Source organism: Sarcophilus harrisii, chromosome 3 (assembly GCF_902635505.1).
Source record: "Sarcophilus harrisii chromosome 3, mSarHar1.11, whole genome shotgun sequence".
NCBI lineage: Eukaryota > Metazoa > Chordata > Mammalia > Dasyuromorphia > Dasyuridae > Sarcophilus > Sarcophilus harrisii.
Window position 1 is genome coordinate 288,293,517 of NC_045428.1, and position 23,538 is coordinate 288,317,054.

At 33.9% G+C, this 23,538-nt stretch overlaps 1 protein-coding gene across 1 annotated transcript in view; it reads right to left on the reverse strand.

Moving 5' to 3' along the window:
* MORC1 (MORC family CW-type zinc finger 1) overlaps nt 1–23,538 on the reverse strand; it is a 179,785-nt gene that overhangs the window by 136,446 nt on the left and 19,801 nt on the right. Inside the window, exons 4-9 of the mRNA XM_031961278.1 lie at nt 22,565–22,599; nt 18,847–18,915; nt 14,259–14,349; nt 12,575–12,683; nt 8,232–8,388; nt 7,342–7,447 (exon numbers count right to left, since the gene is read on the reverse strand). Of these exons, the coding sequence (XP_031817138.1) occupies nt 7,342–7,447; nt 8,232–8,388; nt 12,575–12,683; nt 14,259–14,349; nt 18,847–18,915; nt 22,565–22,599 (567 nt within the window). The remainder of the gene's footprint in view (nt 1–7,341; nt 7,448–8,231; nt 8,389–12,574; nt 12,684–14,258; nt 14,350–18,846; nt 18,916–22,564; nt 22,600–23,538) is intronic.

Below are 23,538 nucleotides of genomic sequence, written 5' to 3' on the forward strand. Positions count from 1 at the left end.
TAGCAATAGGACAATACCTGGAACATAGTAAAAGCTTAATAAAAGTTTATTTCCTCCTTCCATTTTCCTCTTTTCTTCCTTTCTTTCTTATTCCTTCCCTCTTTCCTTCCATCTTTTCTGCCTTTTTTCTTTTCTCCCTTCCCTCCATCCCTTTTCCTTTCCCTTCCTTTTTTTCCTTTCTTCCTTGTTTCCATTTCCTTTTTTCTTTCCTTCCATGTCCTTTATTCCTTCCTCCCATCTATTTGATCAGGGGCAACTACACCTTTATTAACTTAACTAAATCATAAAATAAATATAATATACATTCATCTTATAGAATAATATGAAAGGTAACCAGAAGAAATCACTTTTAAAAAGTGTCTCCCGTTTTGCTTCCTACAAGAGAGAAAAAAAAGTATACCATCTCTTGTAAAACCACCTATGCCTTCAATTCTATTCCCTTTTTCTCTCATTCATCCCCATCCTGGCTTTCCACTAACTTCAGTCTCTCTCTCCCTCTCCCTCTTTCTGTCTCTCTCTTCTCTCCCTTCCTCTTCCCCCCCCATCTCTCTGTGCGTCTCTCCCTCCCTCCCTCTCTCTGTCCCTCTCTGTTTCCTTCTCTCTCTTTCTCTTCCTTCCTTCCCCCCCCCTTTCTCTTTCTCTCTCCCCCTCCCCTGGCTCTCTCTTTTATATCTAAATATGCCTAGATAAGATTCCACTATCTTTTTAAAATAAAAAATCAACTGATTCATTCATTTTATGTCCAATGCAGAAACATAAGATGTCAGAATTGGAAATAACCTTTAAAGGTTCTCTACTTCAACAACTACCAAAAGCATGAAAGTACGGGACAACACTCCTCAGAAGTGCTTTTCCAGCTACCACTTAAAGACCTATACCTATAGTGGCAGGGAGTACACTACTCACTGAAGCAGTCTATTCACAATTTTAGAGAGTTCTAATTAATAGTAATCTTTTCTTTATAGTACTCCAAAATGTATTTCCATTTAACTTCCATCCTATAAACCTAGCTCTGTCTTCTGAGGCTAAGCAGAAGTCTAATTCGTCTTTCAGAGGACAATCCTTCAGATGTGTGAATATAGAAATTTTAATTTCTCCCTCAGTTTTCTTCAAGTAACACTTGTCCAGTTCTTTTCACTAATTCTAATATGTATTTTTGAGTCACTACATCACTCTAGTCACATCTTCGTAAACTGTTCATCAAAATCCCTCCTTAATTAAACACAATATACAATGTATATGACCACATCTCACCACGGTACATGTCTGACCAAGGAAGAGTACAATCCTAAGAGTACCTGCCTCCTTCTGGAAATTATATTTCTACTTATACAACTCAATGTTTCATTAGTGTTTTGGCTTATATATTATACTGTAAAGAACAATGAGTTTTAAATTCATGATAATATCCAGGTCTTTTTTCTTTGAGGGTTCTTTTTATAAATGTATTTTATTTTTCTAAATACATAGAAAGACCATTTTCAAAACTTGCTTTTGCATAATCTTGTAGTTCCAATTTTTTCTCCCTCTTTCCTTTCCTTCTCCTTCCCCAAGACAGCAATCTGGTATGAATTAAACATGTACAATTCTTTTAAAAATATTTTAATATTCGTCACGCTGTGCAAGTAAAATTAGATCAAAAAGGAAAAAAATCAAGCAAACAACAAAAAAGGTGAAAATACTATGCTTTGATCCACACTTAGTCTCTACAGTTATCTCTCCAGATGTGGATGGCACTTTCCATCCCAAGTCTATTGGAATTGTCTTGGATCACCTTATTGTTGAAAACAGCCAAGTTCGTCACAGTTGATCATCACATAATCTTCTTCTGGTTGTGTTCAATGTTCTCTTGATTCTGCTCACTTCACTTAACATCAGTTCATGTAAGTCTCTCCAGGTTTTTCTGAAATCAACCTGCTCATCATTTCTTACAGAACAATAATATTCCATAACATTCATATATCATAATTTATTCTGCAATTCTCCAACTGATGAGCATCCACTCAATTTCCATTTTCTTGCCACTACAAAAAGAACTGCCACAAACATTTTTGCTCATGTGGGTCCTTTTCCCTCTAATCTAGGTCTTTTTTAGAATGAATTTGTCATCTTCATTTTCCACCTATCCATCCAGGCATTCTCTAAGGAAGGTCATATTATGATTTGTTTGCTGTCATTATCCTACTTCTCCCCACCTGGACAAATGTCTTTCACACTGGACTTGAACTTCTGTTCCCCAAACCTCTAGAATCAAGGACTCCAATCCCTGTGAATCCAATCCCTATTGATCTCTGGGTCTCCTACCTTTAGGTTCAGCTTAGATATCAGATGACTGAGGTAGTACAAACTAGTATACTTAACTCATTTTATACACAAACACACAGACACATATATGTACTGTATATATATATATATATATGTTATATATATGTACTGTATCTATCTATCTATAGGTACATAGATAGATAGATAGATATCATATATATTTATGTATACTAACTTGACCAGAAACCAAGTGATGCTTCACTTGCATATCCCATTCAACCATCTATCCAAGAATTTCCATTATGCACCTGGCTCCTTAGCCAATGAACATTTTTAGAACATCTTTCTCTGGGCACAATAATCATACAATACTATATAATCATAATCCATTATATTACTTCTGGAAAAGGCATTAACTTTTATATCAACTCACCATCTCTGCTGCTTCCCATGCCAAAATTCCCTTTACTGGTATTCCTTTATATAAGGTGTCATTTATTAGAATTCAAATTTATGATTTAAAATTTCTACAAATCAGGGACTGATTCTGCTTTTCTATTTATTTTCCTAGCACCTAGCATATTACAATGAATAGTTTGTTGTTTTTTTCAGTTCTTTTTGAGTCACGTCCAACTTTTTATGATCCTATTTGGGGGTCTGTTTCTTAACAAAGATACTGGAGTAGCTTCAGATTGGAAGACAGAGAACCATAGGACTCTGGAATTAACCTAGTTTACTTGACATTTTTATCACAGTTAGATGAATCCAAAATGGCATGCTTATTTATTATTTACTTTCCCAGGTCTTTTTTACAGATGAGGTAACTAAGGTAAGCAAGGTTAGGTGACTTGTCCACCTCATAAGTGTCTGAGGGGAGATTTAAACTCAGGAAGATGACTCTTCCTGATTCTAGAACACTCAATCCACTTTATCACCTAACTTAAGTTTATATGTGTGTGTATGTGTGTGTGTGTGTGTGTGTGTGTGTGTATCTATACCTATATCTGTATTTCATTTATTCATCTATTTCTTCCCCATCTTATATTTGTGCATTTTTAAACGTAAACACAGATCAGTGAAAAGATTATCTGGAGTCAAGGTTCAAATCTTGCCTATCATACTTTATCTGTATCATCTTTGTTAACTCACTTAACTCCACTGGCTTCAGTCTCCTCATCTGTAAAATGAGTTTCAATTAGATTGTCTCCTAAATCCCTTCAAGCTATGAATCTATGATCCTATGATCTTACCCTTTTCTTTAATATGTTAATCTTTCTGCATTCAGCATTTCAGCTGTTGGAGGTATTTCTGGCTTCTAGATCTGTAATCTTACATATTAACTTCAATTTATCGATAAACTAAATAAACATGCCATTTTGGCTTCATCTATCTCTGATAAAAATGTTAAGTAAACTAGGTTAATTCCATAGTTCTGTGGTCTCCATAAGAAACCCTTTTCCAGTCTGAATCAATCAAACAAGCATTGAGGAAAAGCCTGACACATTCAGAGGACAGATTAATTAGGCCATGGGGACAAAAAGATAAAAAAAAAGAGACTCTCACCAGGTTAGGAGATTTTATATTTTACTGAGACTATAAGCATTTATTAAATACCTACTATGTGAAAGGCAAATAAACTTTTTTTAAATGTACAAACTAAATGCAAAGTAACTATGTGTCACAGTGGATAGACAGGCAGACCAATAACCAGGAAGATCTGAATTTAAATCTGGACTCAGATATTTGCTACCTGTGTGACTCTGGACAAATCACTTAACCCTATTTACCTCAGTTTCTATATCTGTAAATTGAGATGGAGAAGGAAATGGCAAATCAGTCCAAAGTCTAGCCAAGAAAATTCCAAAAGAAGTCATGAAGAATGAGACATGACTGAATATGACTGAATAACAAAGGAACTTTGGGGGTTGTGCAGGGTGAATAGAGAACTAAGAACTGAGGGAATGAAGGGAGGCCTGCTATTGAAGATGACATTTAAGCTCAGCCTTGAGAGGAAATATGATTGGTGACTGGCTGGTTCTATTAGAACCAGAGATAAAGGGCAAGTATTCTAGGGATGCGGAGGAAATATTACATGGAATAAAATGAAGCAGGAAATGCAATGCTAAGTATGGGAAAGAGGAAGCATGTAAATCTGGCTGGAGTAAGGTAAGAAGGAAAATAACGAATAATCTTAATAGAAAAAAGAAGCGAGAGCCACAGTGTGAGAGAGTTTATTGCCAAACATTGGAAATGGCCTTGTGGCAACTGATAGCTACTGAAGCTTCTTGAGTAGTGAAGTGACTTGTGCTTTAAGAATTTCATTTTAGCAGGGTTATAGGTAATAGAGAAGAAAAAGGCCAGATGCACAGAGACCAAACAGGACATCATTGCAATAGTTTAAAGATGGCAGTCTTTGTGTGTGTGTGTGTGTGTGTGTGTGTGTGTGTAGTATGAATATACATAAAGTATGAATGTATATAAATTGTGGGGTAAGGGAGATAGATGGAAGAAAAGGATGTTAGAAATATGTGGAGGTATAATTAACATGAGAACTGACTAGAGAAAGAGGATTAAGTGAAATCAGAAAGTTAAAGATGACTTCTAGATTTTGAACACACGTAAACAAGAACAGTGATACCCTCCACCAAAATCAAAAAGTTAAGAAGCCATGTTTTTTGAGGAAAAAAATAATGAGTTCAATTTGGAGTGTTTCAATTTGATATGCCAATGGAACGCTGAGGTGAAAATTTTAAGCACAGAGCTGAAAATTAGGGCCTGGAACTGTGGAGAGATATGCAAGGTAAATATGTATACTTAGGAATCAAAAAGATACATGAGAGCTGATGAGACTGCCAAGAGAGAATGTAAAAAGGGAGGAGAAAAGGGCCCATCATATCCACATATGGAGGATAAAATACAGATGATAACACTGCATTGGAGATTGAGGATTAGTTGGACAGGTAAATTAAGAGTCATAAGCAGTTTCTCAAAAACCTAGGAAGGAGAATATTCCAAGACTATCCAAAAGGAGGGTGATCATCATGGTCAAATCTATAGAAAAGGTCTTTGGATCTAGCAATCAAGAAATCACCAATAACCTTGAAGAAAACAGTTTCAGTTGATTTGTGGAAGGAGAAGCCAGACTGCAAAAGATTGTCAAATAACTGGGAGGTGAGAAATTAAGAATATCAAGATTAGACAGATTTGTCCAGGAGTATAGTTAGGAAAGTAGGCTTAAAAAGAAAGGGGAAATTCTGGGCATGGTTGTAGTTGACAGAGTTAATGGAAGATGTAGTTAGATTGAAAATTAGGGTAGAAAATAAAACAGAAAATACATTAAAGAGAGAGGATAATTAAAAAGCAATCTCCTAGAAGATAAGTGATAACGGATGGCATTGAGGGCATGAAAGGAGAAGTCAGTGTTTTCAAGAAGAGCCAACTCTTTCCCTCAGACTGAAATCAATAATAAGGGATAATGCCAAGGTAATTTAAAGGCCAGAATTTGATAAAAGAAGGAGCTCAAAATAGATGGTTTTATTTTTTTTTAGTGAAGGATGATGAAAGGTCCCATTGCAAAGGAGGGAATGGAGGTGGCAAAGGTAATATGAGGAGAGAAAATAAAGTTTAGAACTGATGTTCTTTCAAATTCAATAGAAAATTCTTAAGAGTCTGGTCATCTAATTAATTGCTGTGCTCCCTGAGTGCAATAACTCCCAAAGTTTCCCCATCTTGTCCATGAGGATATAATAAAAACCTCTGTCAAAGACCTCCCTGAAGATACTTAATATGTTTGTGGGATTTCCTTGATTTACTAGGCTAATAACCCTTCCAAACACTCAAATTAGGTGCATGAAATGATTGGTTCTTAGTGAATCCATGTTGGCTTTAGTGGCCACTATTTCCTTTCTAAAAATTCACCTATTAATTTCTGCTATGACTTTTCTATGAATCAATATCAAATTTAATAGCTTATTGTATGCAAAATCCTGTTTGTTCCCATTAACAAAATTGGAACATTGGCCCATCTCCTATCCTTTGCCACTTCTCCTTTTTAAAATGATTCTTCAAGGAACATGGAATTGCTGTAGTAATCTCTGTAAATTTTTTCAAACTGTATAGGAGATATTTCACCTGGGACAGAGTATTTGAATGTGCTTAGAAAAGACAGTTATTCTCTTCTTTCTATATCGCATTTACCTTAGATTTCAACTCTTTCTGTCAAGTTCAAACTTGTGAAGAGTATAAGTTACTGATATTACCTCCATTAACTTACTAGTCATTTCATTCTTAACCCTTCTGATCTAGTTTCTATTCCGGCTATAGCTAAAAATCGAGGTTTGATCTAACTACGAAAACCACAAGTCTTTCACAGAGTGTGATAGATGAAAAGGTCCTTAATAGCCATCAAATCCAACTCACTGCAATATATCTGATAAGAGGTTATCTAGCTTTGGCTTGATGTTTTCCAACAAGGGGGAAGTTACTATATCTCAGAGCAGTCCATGCTTATGTCTGGACAGCTCTTTTAGGAAATTATCCCTTGGTAGCAAATCCCTATTTGCCTCTTGCTTTTGCTCTCTGGAGCCAAGTAGAATAAATCTAGAACAAATTTCTTTGAGTCCAAACCCCTAACTTGCCCAGACAATATGTGATCAAGGTGGGATTTTAACCTGGATTTTTCTAACTCCAAATTCAGCACTGTATTTATTGTTCCATGCTGTATTTAAGGATCCTGCTATTTAAATCTCTGACAGAAAACAAAAGCCCAACTCAAATGCTCTTCTTCCAAGTAGCCTTTCATGATTCACCTTGTTGTAGGCTTTTTTCTTACTTCAAATATCACAAAATACTTTGTTTATACTAACATATTTATCATTCTTTGATTGAAATTGTTGATAAATGTATTAATTCCTTTTAGTGGACTGCAAACTTCATAAACACTGGTACCACATCTTATCTAAACTTTTTGTCTCCCAGAACCTAGCAAAGTGCTCTTTACACAAAAGATACTTCATATAGATTGCTTAACTAAAGGTATCAGTTCTATCTAAAAGAGACAGTATGAACATTACTTACTCTTCAAGAACTCCAGCTATCAGAATATCTTCTTTGTCAGTTTTAATGTCCAGTTCTGGTTCTCCATTGAGCATTAATTTCAAGTTATATATAACCACCAAAGTACCTGGAAGAATATCAGAGGTTTAGATTTTAAATCTGTTTTAAATACCTGAGAATTTCACTATCATATTCTCAAAACAAAACAAAAAAACATTTTATAGGATTAGCTTTCAAACTAAATTTTTAAATCTTCCGTCTATTCACCCCAGAGAAGTCCAATAAAAGCATTGCTTATGGTGAGTTCTTTTCTAGAAAAATAAACAATGTTATAAGTAGTTTTATATATATTATATATATACAAATGTTATTATATTATAAATACTAATTGTAATATAATATTATGTTAACAAAATATCATATTTAACAACATTTTAAAGAAATAGCCCACATTTCCTCAGTGAAATCAAATGTATTTATTTTGTAAAATATTTGCCAATTGCCCTTTGATGTGGTTCCTGCTATACTCAGAATTGTTGGCTGCTTTATCTGTATTGTAGGGGGCTCTCAACATGACTCCTTCTCCCAGTGCTGGTCAGCATCATCTCTCCTACTTGAGCAGCTCAGACAGTTTCCTGAAGCACTTAGAGATTAAGAAACTATAAGTTTCTTATATATAGTATAAGTCAGTATGGTAAGCATTAGATGTGGGTGTCCACAGCAGGTTTTCTTGACTCTGAGTCTGACACTCTAATAAACTATGCCATTTATATGTTTTCTTAATAAACAAACCATACAGATAAACTGAATGCTACTCCATGGGAGATTTCAAAGTCTGACTGATATATACCCTCATGACTACATTTTATATATTTACTGTGTCAGACAGTTAAGTGATCTGATGATCTTACCAGATTTTGTATAGATCTTGTCAAACTGCTGCATTAATTCAGTCTCCGTTTTAAAGGGGGAATATTTGTAAATTACAGATAGTTCCTCAGAGAATTTCTTAAGGTCTGTGATAGATTTTTTAGTTTTTGAAGACCATGATGGTATGGGAACTACTACCTGCAAAAAAACACACACAAGATGATGAGGACCCATAACTGAATAATCACAATGAAAAACAGATATAATTATCCTTATTTGATCCTAATCTGGTAAACTCTAGATAACCCCAAATGCAAACAATCTAGAAAGCTCAATATATGTTTAACCCGGTGCTGTTTTTTTTTTTTTTTTTTTTTGAAGAACAGTATTATTAGAAGACTAGTAGTAGAGGGACCCAGAAATTCAGAGGAAAATTAAAAGTCCAAGGAAAGCTGACAAAAATAAGAGTTCAAATTTATTCAGATCTTCACATTTTTAAAGCTATCTCATTTGAGCTTACCAAAAAAAATGTTGTAAAGCAGGAACTACAGGTATGATTTTTATCATTCTGTACTTGAACATATTAAAGCTTAAAAGACATGTCACAGGAAATAAGCTTTAAGGCAATAATTGGACCCAGTCTTTCCTAACACCAAGTCCAACACTCTATTCACTATATAAGCACTATCTCCATAATTTGGATATTCAAAAAGAATTGGTAGTACATAAGATTGAATTATAGACTCCAATGTGAGGAGACAATCTGGGGAACTCTGACAAATAGAATATAACTCTACAATAGTACACATCAGATGTATCGAACATGAAGCCTGCTGGAATCAGATTAAATGTAATTCAGAAATATTTAACAAAATAAGTAAACGTGATAGAACATGTAGATTTGGGACCCATAGGTTTAATGACTTTAATTTGTATTTGAATTTGAAAGCACTGTTGTACATTATTTTTTAAAAGTCAGACAAAAAGGAACAGTTAGAATGAATTGTTAATTAACAATATATCACAAAATCCGGAAACATTTATTGAGCCATCTCCAATCGCCAATTAAGGTCCTAGGAATATTTTCAAAAATAAAATAACAAGTAGTTATGAATAAAGTAAATAGTAGGAATAGAATAAAAGTAAATAAAAGTAAAGTCATTTTGTGAGAAAGTTATTTGCAAATAGATCAGGAAAGGCTATCAGATTTGGCAATTAAGAAATAATGGGTTACTTTTGATACTGTAATTTCAATTGGTTCAGGAAGCTAAAAGTCATGTTAAAAAGTGAAAGTACAGGAAGTAAATAAACAAACATTTATTAAGTACCTATAAAATTCCAGGCACTATGCTAAATGCTGGGGATACAAAAAGAGGCAAAATTTGATAATCCTTGCCCTCAAGGAGCATATTAGTGAATGGGAGTTGGAACAGATTGAGGATCTGGGAGACTGCAGTGTTTGAATACCTATTAGCATATAAATTAAAATCCTCTAGTATAAGGGAAAGAGTTAAGGTAAAAAAAGACTGTGAGCCCTGTCTTCATAGAGTCTTAATTCAGGACCCAAAGAATAAAGCATGATAGAGGGTATCTGGAGGAGAATTAATGGAAAGAGAAACAGAATACTCATTGAGTGAGTGATTGACTGATGTGTAACAGAGACCACCTAAAAAAAAGAAATAGGTAAGGAGATCAAGGAAAAGATCATATATACAGCACAAGGCATGATATTGGTTAATTATTTTGATGTTTGCTGTAGCTCTCTTTCTCTTCTCCAAACAGGGCAAGTGAAAATTTCTTGGCTTAACTTTATTGATCATTTAATTACCAAAAGACAGAGCAAGCCTTGGCTGTTTTCTTATTTTTTAGAATATAATTGTGTTTGACTATGCATAGTTATTACAAGGGGTTTTGTGGGGGAGGGGATGTGGGAGAGAGAAATGCTTGATAACTGGGGAAAATGTAATTTTTAAAAAGACAAGCAATAGGGCTTATTGCTATACAAGAATAAATAAAAACTTATTTCTGAAGTAGAAATGATAGGAACCCAAGGAAAAGAAATGAACACTCAAGCTGAGAATCTATGAAATAAAAAGAAAGAAAATCTGGGCATCTGCTTAGTTGAGGGAAAGCAGATTTTGAAGGGTTCAGACAAAGAACTGAAAAAAATCATGTCCTAAACTATGATTAGTTTTTTTTTTTTTTTTTAATATATATGGAAATAATTCTAAAAAACAAAATGAGAAGACAGATATATCTGCTCTATTTTTATTATTTATTGTCTTTTTTCTTAATAAAGAGAATGAGTTTTCAGAAAGAGAAGAATACTATCCTGTTTAGTTTTTAAGGTAGAAAGCTCACACTCCCAGAGAAACTTCCCAATTAAACCTACAAAGGACAAGGACTAGATACCCCAGCTACTTTTTCCTGGATATGTCTTCCACAGCCCAAGTGAGGATGATTAGTTTTGTTTTCTTACTCATTTGCTTTCTTTTTTGATCTGATTTCTCTTGTGCAGCAAGAGAATTGTATAAACATGTTTCTACATATTGGATTTAGCATATGTTTTAATATGTTTAACATATATTGAATTGCTTGCCATCTAGGAGACGGGTGAGGAGGAGGAGGAGGAGAAAATTTAAAACACAAGGCTATGCAAGAGTCAATATTATCAAATTATCCACGCATATGTTTTGAAAATAAAAAGCTTTATAAAAAAAAAGAAAAGAACATTATCCATTCATATTCTCACTACTGAGTACATACTATGCACTACTGAGAAGTATGCATTAGAATTATAGATAAATATCAATTCCTTATACATTCAGAATGTCAATCTTTTATCTTTTATGGTTCCTGCAAATAATTTCTATTCTATTTCTGGCTTTTCCTTTTAAAAATACTGGCTTTTGTTGTGTAAAACCCCTTTTTAATTCTGTACAGCAAAACCACTGGTATTTTCTTAACTATTTCTTCCATTAGATTAAAGTACTTCTCTTTATAGTATAGACAAATATGCTATTCCTTTTTCTTTCAGATTTTTGTTTGAACATTTAGTCCCTTTACATTTAAGCTTTACAATTGTTTGATTTGTCTTCAATCATTCTACTGAAATACAAATATTCTCATCAACTTTCATTATTAAACCAAAATTGACACAAAACTACTCTAAACAAAGCCCCTGTCTTATAGTTGTAACTAGTTTGGATTTCCATTTTATAAAATATAGTAGCACACCTTGGAATTACCTTTGTCTCATACTTTTCATGCCTTTTCCATCCCATTTTTTTCACTGAAATATATTCTGTGTCTCTCTCTCCCTCTGTTTTTCTGTCTCTTGTTTTTGTCTCTCTCTTTCTGTCTCTGTCTGTCTCTCTCTCTCTCTCTCTCTGGGATTATCACACCAAGTTGGTCACTTCAACAAAAGTATTCTTAACTCACTTTGTTTTTGTTAGGGAAAACTCTAGAGAAAATATCTGATTCTATAGTGATCTGAAGTTTAAAGCAATAAGCTCCATGTTATCTGTAAACAGGAGCATTTGGAAGGTTTCATCATTTACAGAGAATCTCTTCAGCCTGAGCCAAGTGTTAGACACCCTCCATGGCAGTAGCAAATAACTTTGGTGAGCAAATGCTTCCCTGTTTTCTGCTTTGCTTGACACTGATGATAAGAGAATATTTCTATGGTCCCATATTTCAAGGCATTTTACAGTGGGAAAGAACATCAACTATGGAATCAGAAGACAAAGGTTCAAATCCCCCTACTGAAAGTCAATACCTGAGTGAACCTGAATACTTAACTTCTCAGATCTATTTCCTCATATGTAAAATGAAAGGGTTGAACAATAGCCTTTAAAGTCCCTACTAGTTGTAGATCTATGATCTTATGAATTCTGTGTAATTCTGATACATGAACAGAAGATATACTCTGTGAGAAAGTCTTTGAGGTAGTATTTTGTTCCATTTGCATCAATTTTTTTTTATACTTAACAATTTTATCTCCTAGATCTCTGGAACATTTACATAGAGATATAAATCACTCCCAACAAATGCATACGAAACACTGCTAGGAACCAAAAAAGACACACATATAAACATGTTATGACCCCTGCACTCAAGCATGTACATAAAGAACTGCCACAAAAAATAACATCATAAATCCATAAGAAAAGTACAAAGTACTTTCAAAATCACTGAAAGAAAAAAATTAGAAAATTGCTTGAATTCCCCCCAAAAAATAAAAAAAAGAAAAGAAAACTACTCAAGCCTTTTTCAACTCCTCAGACCTATCTATAAGACTGATTATTTAATTAGCAAGATTTCCACAAAAGGCAAAGTTAACCCCACAGTTACCATGGGAACCAAAGAAATAAATAAATTGTACCTCATTGAGACCTTCACTTTCACAAAAAGTCTGAGATAAAAAAATGCAGGTCATCGTCTCTTCTTTTTTGGTAAAAAGAATGAAGTCTTTCCCTATCCTCATAGATCCACTGCAGTGAAGACAAATAAATAATTCATTATCACAAAGATGGCTTAGCAACAGTCCTCCCACCTCAAACATTCTATGATACTATTTCCTTGTAGACTTAATAAGAAACTTGACATTCTAATTAATATACTCTATTTCATGGATAAAAGCATACTACTTCTGTGAGTTCTGAACAGTTTATTCAGGAGAAAGGATAGATTTACATGCATCCATCCAAAATTATAACATTTCCAGTTCTGCCTTAAAAGAGGAGCATATACTTGGAAGATAATAGGGGTAAGGATTCTACTCTGTGAGCTAGACACAGAGCACTTTTTATAAAGCTAGGTATGTACTACAGAGATCAACATAAAATAAGGTAATTTTTTCTCTGAAGGAACTTATGATCTATTATATCATGCTTTCACTAAATGAACTTATAGGATGATGACCCCACATGATACACTGACTAATTTTAAAGATTATGGAGATTATGGAGATAATCTAAAGATTATGAAGAATATGGAAATGCAAACTGCAAATAAATTATTATGCTTTGTCACAGCACTTCTGAAAAATTATACATATATACAATATATAATATATAATTTGAGGTATAATTGAAACAATAAAATTTATATGTTTCTTGTTTGCTAGGTGATGGAAAAGGCACAAAAGTTTAGATAAGGCATAGCCTTTGCCCATATGGAACTTAATGTCTAAGAGAAAGCTAAGACATCAAGATACATATCTATACTAAACAACTTTATGTGAAAATTGCAGTACAGTTGTGATATCTGAATGGGAATGTCATTATTGAAATAAAGGTAGGCATCTGAGATGGGTTTCAAGGATAGACTGGAATTTAACACTAGGCAAAAGAGGGGAGGGAGAATAATTTAAGCTGTAGGAATAATAGAAATCAAAGAATAGAGAGAGGTAAACACAGATATATTAGTCAGAGAATAGTATAGTTTGCCTGAAATATAAAGTATAAGAGATAAGTAATACAAGAATGGAAAGATAGGTAACTTCAGGTTATGCAGAATCTTGAAAGTGATACAAAGGAATTTTAATTTAACTCAGTAGGGTGTAGGGAGCCAGTAAAAATTTTTGACTTAACAAAACTAAAATGGCTAGATCTATGTATACTGAACACTAGTCGGGCAGTGTAAAGGATGGATTGTAGAAGAGAAAGAATGAAATTAAAGATCAAATGAGATAATATTTGTAAAAGCATTTAGCATAGTGTCTGGAACATAGGAAATGTTATAAATGTTAATTATTACTATGGAGACCCATCAGGAGTTAACAGTGGCAATGACAACCTGTCCTTGAGAGGTGGCACTGGAAAAATGTTGATAAAAAATATCATTTCTAGATGTTGCAATGGTAAAATCAACATAATTACCTAATAGCAAAAAATTTTGTAGACACAAGTTGGGACTCTTCTAACCAAACAGCTCTTCTTGCTCTGTGTTCTATTTTTAGTTGCTATTTTTTGTTTTCACATCACCTTCATTTTAATGCCTTTTAAGCTGACATCATCCTCAATCCTCAGTAAGACACAGTACAGAGGTTCAGAGGAAAATATTACCTTTTAAGACCATTGCCATAATGTCCAATGAATCTTGAAGCAGCTTTCCGTTTCTTAGACATTCCAAAGAAAATGACATCTGAAGCTTCCTCTGTAACATACATGGATTTTGAAGAACATTAGAGTTCCTCCCCAAATCAGAATTACCTCAGATTAATAATCCCTTACATAGAAAGAGTTTGAGTCATTTGACAATATCTTAAATCTTAGTAATAGTAGCACAGCAGAAAGCAGCACTTCAGAATATTCCCAGAACACTGGATTAACCTAAGTGCCTCTGCAGCCGTCCCAAAGATGCTAGTCATGAGGAATTAATAGATTGCTGACCCTATAATACAATCCAACTCCTGGTTGGGGGACACTAAGAAGAGAGAAACTTCAGACCTCCCCAAAACAACTCTGATTCCTGCTTACTCAGTTAGTTGCATTTTCTTTAAGATCTATTCCTCCAAGGCAAACCGGAACTCCAAAAAGGTACCCTGAATACATCTGGAGCACTTCTTCCAAAGAGACTATAGAATTCAATGGGTTCAATTAGAGACCTTTTTTTACTTATATACGCTTGGTAAGGTCTGCATTTCATTGAAGTTAGAGATATCTTATAATCCAAAAATGTCCAGCAGGACATGCATTATTCGATGGATTTAATTCACACTTATTAAATACCTAAGATATGTTATTTATGCTAGACTGTGGGAGTGCTATATATTACATAAGATATAGTCCATGCACTTATGGAGTTCACCATTTAGACCTTGCCAGATATTCTTACCTGTCAACAACTGCATATGTAATCAATTGTGCATATATTCAGAGCCTCTGAAATTTCTCAGGGACATGCCTATTTGTCAGCCAACAAGAATTTAGTAGCAACTAGGTAGTGAACAGAATGCTGAGCCTGGAGTCAGGAAGACTGCTCTTCTCGAGTTGCCTTGGTTTCCTCATCTGTACCCATGAGTTACAGAAAGAAATGGCAATTCACACTAGTATCTTTGCCAAGAAAACCCTAAATGAAGTCACAAGAGTAGGACAAAGAGGCTGCTGCTGAGAATTATGTACTGGGCATCATGCTACTAGTTCAAGATACAAAGAAAAATATGTGTATTAATGCCTGATATACAATCAATCAATCAAAAACTTTTAAGAGCCTTCTATATGACAAGAAGAAAAAAAGGACAAAAATGAGACATCCCTGCTCTCAAGTAGTTTACATTTGCTTGTGAAACTTACAAAATACTGGTATTTACTAAATAAAGGTTCATTTTTTAAAATATTTTAATAATTTGTTTTTATTTTAATATTTTGATATTGTTAATAATGTTTAATAAAAATATTTGTTTTAATATTTTGATAATGATTTGAATATAATTGGCTTCTAATCTCATCATGTATCTTATGCATTTAAAAATATTATTTTGAGAATTCCACAGACTTCCTTGAAATGCCATAGGGATCCATCACACACACACACACACACACACACACACACACACACACACACACACACACAACTTCCATGCTTGACTATAAGCTCTGTGAAGTCAAGAATTCTTTCTTATCTAAATTTTGTGTCTCTTTTAGTACCTAGCATAATGCTCTGTAGCAGTGCTTAGTAAATGACTGCTGTTAACACTATTAAACTATATCCCTTCTATTCACTCAAGATTTGATCTAATTTAGGTTCAATATCATAAACTGGCATTATTTTCTCTTTTCTGGCAAACTCTCTTGCCAACCTCCAACTTCATTTTTGATATTAAAAACATTTTTTTCATCAATCTTAAATTGTTTTGCTGTTGTAGGTACTCTATTTTTAGGATCAAATGAAGAATGACCTTGTTTTCTGTAATTTCAGTACTTTAAAACTGCTGTTTATCCATTTGATTTTCTTCTGAAAAAAAATTTATAACGAAACAACATAAAGATTCTTCCTTTGCCTTTTCAAAATTGTTTCTCCTAACATACCATGTATACAAATTTTCATTCATTTTAAAAATTAATAAAAATGTTCTCATCACTCACTAAGAGTTCCTGGCACTGAGTATATGCTTTTAAAATACCTCATATTTAAACATCTATCTAGTGAAAATAAATATTTATGAGACTTTTCACTCAGCATTATCTTCTTTTTTAACATTCATTTTCAAAATTTTCTTTTAAATTGTCTCCCTGCTTCTGGCTTTTATTCTACCTATTGAGAATATAAGCAATATAACACCCATTATATATGTGAAGTCATTGTAAAACATACTTCCCAATTAGCTATGTTCATCATTATTTTTTGCATGAACCCTTTTCCATTCCTTCCACTTGTGAATGCCTTTCCGCCCAAATTATGTTTATACTTATATAGTTTGTATATATTTATATTTGCTTTACATTAATGTTGCATATACGTATTTGTTACATCCCCAATGTAAGATCATTATGAATAGGGAATCAGTTCTTTGTACTTATATCCTCAGAACCTGGCACAATGCCTGTGATATAATAAGCATTTAATAAATATGCTACTGATTGATTTTTAACTATCTGTACCTTCACACAGAAGCATAATTCTTCTTGGATATTCATATTAATCTAACAAGATATGGATAGTGATGTTAAGGTTGAGAATCTCAAAGAAGAGCACACATTGTTTAAGAAGACCATTTACATAGTTGTCCCCCAAAATTAAATATATACAATTCAAAGAGTGTTAAAACTGTTGGTGTTAATGCTGAAGTTTGTTGGCAAGCAAGATCTAACCCATGGGTATCCTTATTGCACAATCTGAGTGAAATTTAAAATGTGCAAAAGGAGACAAAATGGCATCCTTGGTTTCAATTCAGTCCCTGCTACTTTCTACTGTGTGAACATTAACAAATAACTCCTCTAGGCTTCAGTTTCCTTCTCTATGAAATGAATAAGGGGACTGGGTATACTTTACCCTAAGGTCTTGTTGAAATCTAAATTTAGTTCAGAGAAGGGGTATGCTGTATTGCCTGGGTAGTGACATATATGACATGATATAACATTAGTATTTATATGGCACTTTAAGGTTTTGAAAAGCATTTTATAAATATTATTTCATTTGACCTTCATAACAATTCTGAGATATTAGAGTCATTATTATCCTTGTTTTATAGATAAGGAAACTGAGGCAAATAGGAATTAAAGTGACTTCCCAAAGTCAAAAAGCCACCAAGGAGAAGGTTAGATTTGAAGTCAGGTCTTCCTGACTTTAGGCCCCGTGCCCTGTCCACAGCATCACCTAGAGTGATGGCTGATAGAGTCTAGCATTTTTGAAAGATCTACAGTAAGCTTGTATCTACACTGTGAAAAAATGGCAAGTGGCATTTGAGGCTGGTGAAGCTTGGCACATTCTGATAGTGACTGAGACTGAGGATTTCTAGAAGGGAGCTCACAGATTATCTACCTTTACCTATTCACTGAGGCTCAATAAGGTCTCCAAGGTGACAGAGGTAACCAAGCAGAGGCAGGATTATCACAATGAGAATATGTGGCTTTAAATTCTGGTACCCTCTTTGAGATAAAGGATGATTTTCTTCTTTGTATAAATATCTCCTGTTCCTAATACAGTGTCTGACACAGATTAGGTGCTCAATAATTCCTGCTGGCTGATTTAATTGATTGACATTTATGGAGAATTGAGGAGAGAGCCCTAATAGATGTTGATATCTGACTAACATAGTCCTGAGCCCAAAGAAGCCAACAGAAACAGAGTCTGAATATGAATCCACCCATAAATACTATGTGTGGGTTGGGATTATAGGAATTGTCCCACTCACAAATGAATATCATGGGATTATACAAACAAAAAGAAGGCAAGGAGTTTAAAGGGCCTTGATAAGCATATATGCTGTGGGGCATATCTGATAAATGATGTGGAGTTTCCTTCCCTTTTTTGTGGAAATTGATCACAAAAAATTCAATATTCCAAGTAAAAAATCACCAAGCTTTATACCAGTCAAAGTTGGGCCAAATGCCTCAGGGTTCCCAATGGACTTCAATTACAGTTTTGTATGCTTAAGGAAAAGATAATGCAAGCAAGTCCCTTTGCAAGCTAAGAAATCTGTCTGAAGCCATCATCCCTCTGAACATGAAAGAAAAAACATTGCCACTAAAATACAAGGCAAGTGACCCCTAATTGAAGGTTAAGCAGAAAAGCAAAAATCACCTCACAGACACTAGAAACCAACCCTGGGGGCTAGTGACATTAGTATCTAAAGGGTCAGTCTTAAAATCAGATTGGGTATTAACAATTCTTATAATTCTTTAAGCAGCACTACTTCATTCAAGTCAAGGTAAAAGTATATCTATAACAGTAAGTACCTTCTAAATTTCAATTTTTTTTTCCTATCAGAAGGTCTGGCCCCTTTAAGGTTAGATGGCTAGAATTAATTTAGCAAGCCAGCTGAAATATTTAAACCTAAAAATTCCAATCTAAGGCTTTTTCATATACACTCCACCTCCACCTGAATAAGATTCAATATCTGATTTTGCATATAGAGCTCAGTTAGCTTTTTTATTGGTTTTTTGACTGTTCATGGTAGCAGCCAGTTGGGTAACTAGATAATTAACTTACCAGGGTTCATTCCGTATCCATCATCAAGGAAGCACAACATAAATCCACCCTGCAGTTTTTCATTATCCACTAAAAGAGAAAGCAGCTATTACTAATAAATATTAAGCTTAATTTGTTCATTAGAAAGTCATGCTGCTCATATGATTAATCTTCCTCCTTACGGGGGAGTAAGGAGTGACACAGAGTAAGGGCACAATGATGGAGCTCAGGGGAACTTGGCTGAGATTTTATGGCAACAGCAGGGGAAGTACCAGGAATACAAAAGCACTGAATTAAATTAAAATGAAAAGATTATTTTAAAAACACTAAGAATTTACCAAAACATATCAAAAGCTAGATTTTGTAGGGGAAAAAAAAGCCAGCCCTGAAGCCACCCATTTTGAAGAAAGGATTTTGATTTGCCTTGATCCAGAGGCTTTTCCTCCTTTGAAGGTCCTTTTTCTATGGGTTCAGGTGTCCCTTCTTGGCCCTAATTCTTTCATAACCTTTTTTCCATGGGCTCACATTCCTTCCAATTTTACCCTTTTACTCAAAAGTTCTAAAAGACACAGAAGCTTATCCTTATGCAATTCAAATTCAGTATCTACTACAAAGTCATTCTGGCATGACAGATAGCCCATTGGACCAGCTTCTATTTGCTCTCAAAAATATATGAGCTAGGTGAACTTAGACAAATCACTTAACTTTTTCCAAAAAATGGGGATAACTGATACTACTGGCAACACAGAGTGGATTGAGGAAATTGTTATTTAAACATGAGTTTTCATTCTTATTTATGCTGGAGGAGACCCAAACTTGAAAGTATTGCTGTATTGGTTCTGAAAGTAATTCAAGGCAAAGAAAGCAAGAGTGAAAAGAATCACAGACATAATTAATATCCCCCCAAAGTAACTGGAGGAACATCAATAACTACTGACTCGTAGATCCACCTTCTCATCTCTTATAAAACATTTATGAAAAAGAAATACATCTGAAAGAAAGGTTACCTTGATACAAATATGAGCATGGAAAAGACATCACAAAATAATTTCTACAGCAGAACACATTTTTACACTGAAAATGTCTGAAAGCTGTAAGAATCTAAGCTTCTAAAGTTTTTTTTTAATTACCAAAAAAAATTATTTAAAAAAAATGTCAGCTTTAAAGACTCTCAGCCATGTCCATATATACAAGATTTCCCAATTTATACAAATACAGAGATAATTCTGTACAACAATCCTCTAACTATTAATGGGAAGGGAGATGTAAAATGGGAATTTTGTCAGTGTTGTAGATCCAAATGGCCAGGAGATGCCCTATAGATTAGGAGTTCCCATAGATCTCAAAGTGGTCATTTTCCCTGAACATTATGGGATATCCAGTATGAGAGTCATGATTATTCAAAAGAGATCATTGTAGAGTAAAATCCAAATGGATGAAAAATGTGGCAAATATTTGTATGGCCAGTCTATTGAAATAGTGTCATTACATATATCTGGGATAGAAACTGAAAATAGGTTTTAAGTTAGGTCCAGAATTAAAAAGGAAGAACACAAATTGCATATTAGAAATCATATAGTATTTTTTTAATATTTGAAAACTGTTCCCCAATGCAAAGAATCATATTTTCAACTGAACTATTCTTCAAATGCTGTTTTATAGTTGCAAATATTGGGGTATTATAACCTAAAAAATCAGTTTTCTGGGTGATTCAAAAGGCAATAGAGAGATTTATAATTGACACAAATAGATTACAGTATAAATCTAATATGATAATGATGACTTAATATTACTATTAATGACAGCTAGAATTTATAATGCTTTAAAGAACTAAATGATTCAGTGTATAGAGTGCCTGGCAAGGAGAAAAAAAGGGAAGGAAATAAAATAAACATTTATATAGCACCTACTATGTTCCAGGCACTGTGCTAAATGCTTTTCAAATATTATCTTAGGTGATTCTCACAACAGTCCTACAAGATAGGTGCTATTATTATCTCCATTCTACAGCTGCAGAAACTGAGACAAACAGATGTTAACTGACTTTTTAAGACCAAACAGCTATTAAGCAATTGAGATTGTTATGTCACAGTTCTCTTTAACTGTCCTGACTCAGTTTCCCTCCACTAGTTTCCCTTGTCTCAGTTTCCTTAACTGTTCTGTCTCAATCCCCTAAGTTGTAAAACTCCCCCTCTGGCCCTTAAGACTGAGGACCAGAGAGTAGACCTCTTGACTCTTTTCTGTCCTCAAGAATTTACACGATCCCTCTAAAATATTCCAAGATACTTCACTGATATCTTTATTTCTGTGTATTCAGACATCCTGTCTTTGGGTTTTTTAGGATTTATGGCCTCCCCCCATTCTGATAGAAGTTTTCCTGCGCTTCTTATCCCTTCCTTTGTTTAGAGAAAAGGTATTTAAGAAGTTGGGGTTCTCCCATTTATTGCTGGAGGCTGGAGGCTGAATGCCGGACGCTGGATTCTTTGAGATGACAGTCTCTTCCAGTCCTGGGACCAACATGGATTCCTTGGTCCCAGTATATCTTTATCTCTGTCTGACTGGATAATTTGAGATGAGAGTCCTGTCCAGTCAATTATGCTCTCCAATTAATAAAATATTAAAAACTCTCTAATCTCTCTTCTGCTTCAGTTTCTCTGGCATTACAAGATCACATTTGAAATGGGGTCTTCCTGACTCCAGACCCAGTGTAAACATTAAGCTACCCAGCTGGACTAGGACCCAATAGAGCAGAACAAGTTCCTTTGGTCCCTGTTAAATAGAATCTTTAAAAAAAAAAAATTTTTTTTTATTATCTCTACAACCTTTCTCATCTGCTTACTCATGCCCAAAGCACTTTATCATCTACTTCATATGCATAAATAACCTAGCTTTATAGGAATGAATTCTATAGGTTATAGACTAATTAATATTCTGCTTTATCAAATTCATTATATATTTGCTGGCGGAAAATGAGATAAACTAAAAAATAATGTTTTTAGTTTTAAATTTTATATTTAACCAAACAAATTTGCATATTTACATATATAATTTTAAATTGTGATGCATTGGGAGAAATAAGATGCTTGCTTAATAGTGTAGAACAATTAAGTTTATATATTCTATGAGTTTTAAGTGTTCTTTTATGGTAGGTAAGCTCAATGGCCTAGAATACTCAGAGGCTATTAAAGAACCTTAGGAAAAATAATTTACCAAATAGTACTTCTAATAAATACCGAACACCCAAAAGAACATATATCTTGCCCTGGTTCCTATCAGGATCAATGAAGTCACAAACACTTAAACTACATTCCAAAATATACAAAACACACTTTTACTTATGGGCAACTAGGTGGCACAGTGTGTAAAGAGTTCTGGATTTGGAGTCAGAAGATCTGTTCAAATTCAGTCCCAGACATTTACCAGTGTGACCCTAGACTAATCATTCAATCCTGTTTGCCTCAGTTTCCTCACCTGTAAAGTGAGCTGGAGAAGGGAATGGAAACTACTACAATATGTTTGGCAAAAGAACTGAACAACAAAAAGCAAAAAAAATAAAAATAAAAAACCCAAACCAAAAAAAAAAAAAAAAAAAAAAAAAAAAAAACTCAAACCAAAATCATAAGATATAAACTTCAAGGAATAAGATGGATGCAAGAAAACACACACATACACACACACACACACACACACACACACACACAATCACTTAAAATACATTCTGTATATAAAATCTACTCACCTGAAAACACGTCAAGTCTTGTAGCCCCTGCATCTCTGGAAACAATATAAAAATATTATTCCTTTAAAGGCAGAATACAAACTGAAGAAATGGGAAAAGGCAAATTGAACTACTGATGTACACTAATTATAACCTGTTACCAAAAATAAAAAAGATAGAGAAATTCTCTTCAATGGCTTGAAACAATTTCTAAAAAGCTTTTCACCATTAATTCATTTGCCTGGTAAGACCTCTATTCACTTGGATAGTATAAATGTCAAAAAGTCTTCAAATTCCCAAACTTTAGGAAACAGTAAGCAGAGTTATGTGCTTGTGCCTGGTTCAACTAAAGGACTTGAAGAGGAGAAGTGGGATCAAGAATTACTCACAGAATAATGGATAAAATATTGTGGAATTTTGACATCCCTTTTATTTTTAAATTATATAAATATGTGCTTGAATATAATGACAACAGTAAACAATGACTTGCTAAGTCATCTCATTTTCTTTTTTTGACAGTTATTAGGCTGATAGATCAGAAGGATGCTGCTAGTATCATAAAAGTAGGTTTCAAGGCATCTGACATATTCTTATTACAGGACCATTGCAAATAAGATAGAAATATTGGCCAGATAATAATAATAATGATAATTTAAAATAGCATATTAGATATTTAAGGAACTAGTTGAATGAAAATAGATGTCTATGAGATGCCAAGGAATCTATCTTCAATATTTTCATCAATAAAAAACATATATTAAGCACTTACTATGTGGCAGGCACTGTACCAAGCTACAAAAACCTGCAAAAATCAGTCCTGCCCTCAAGAAGCTTACAATCAATTGTATCTATTAGGCATTTACTATACACCTGGCACTTTGGTAGGTGCGGGGAATACAAAGACAATAATGAATTAATTCTTACTCTTAAGGAGTTTATATTTTTTAGTGAATTGGATCCAAGATTGCTCAGATATTTTTCGTGGACTCAATTTA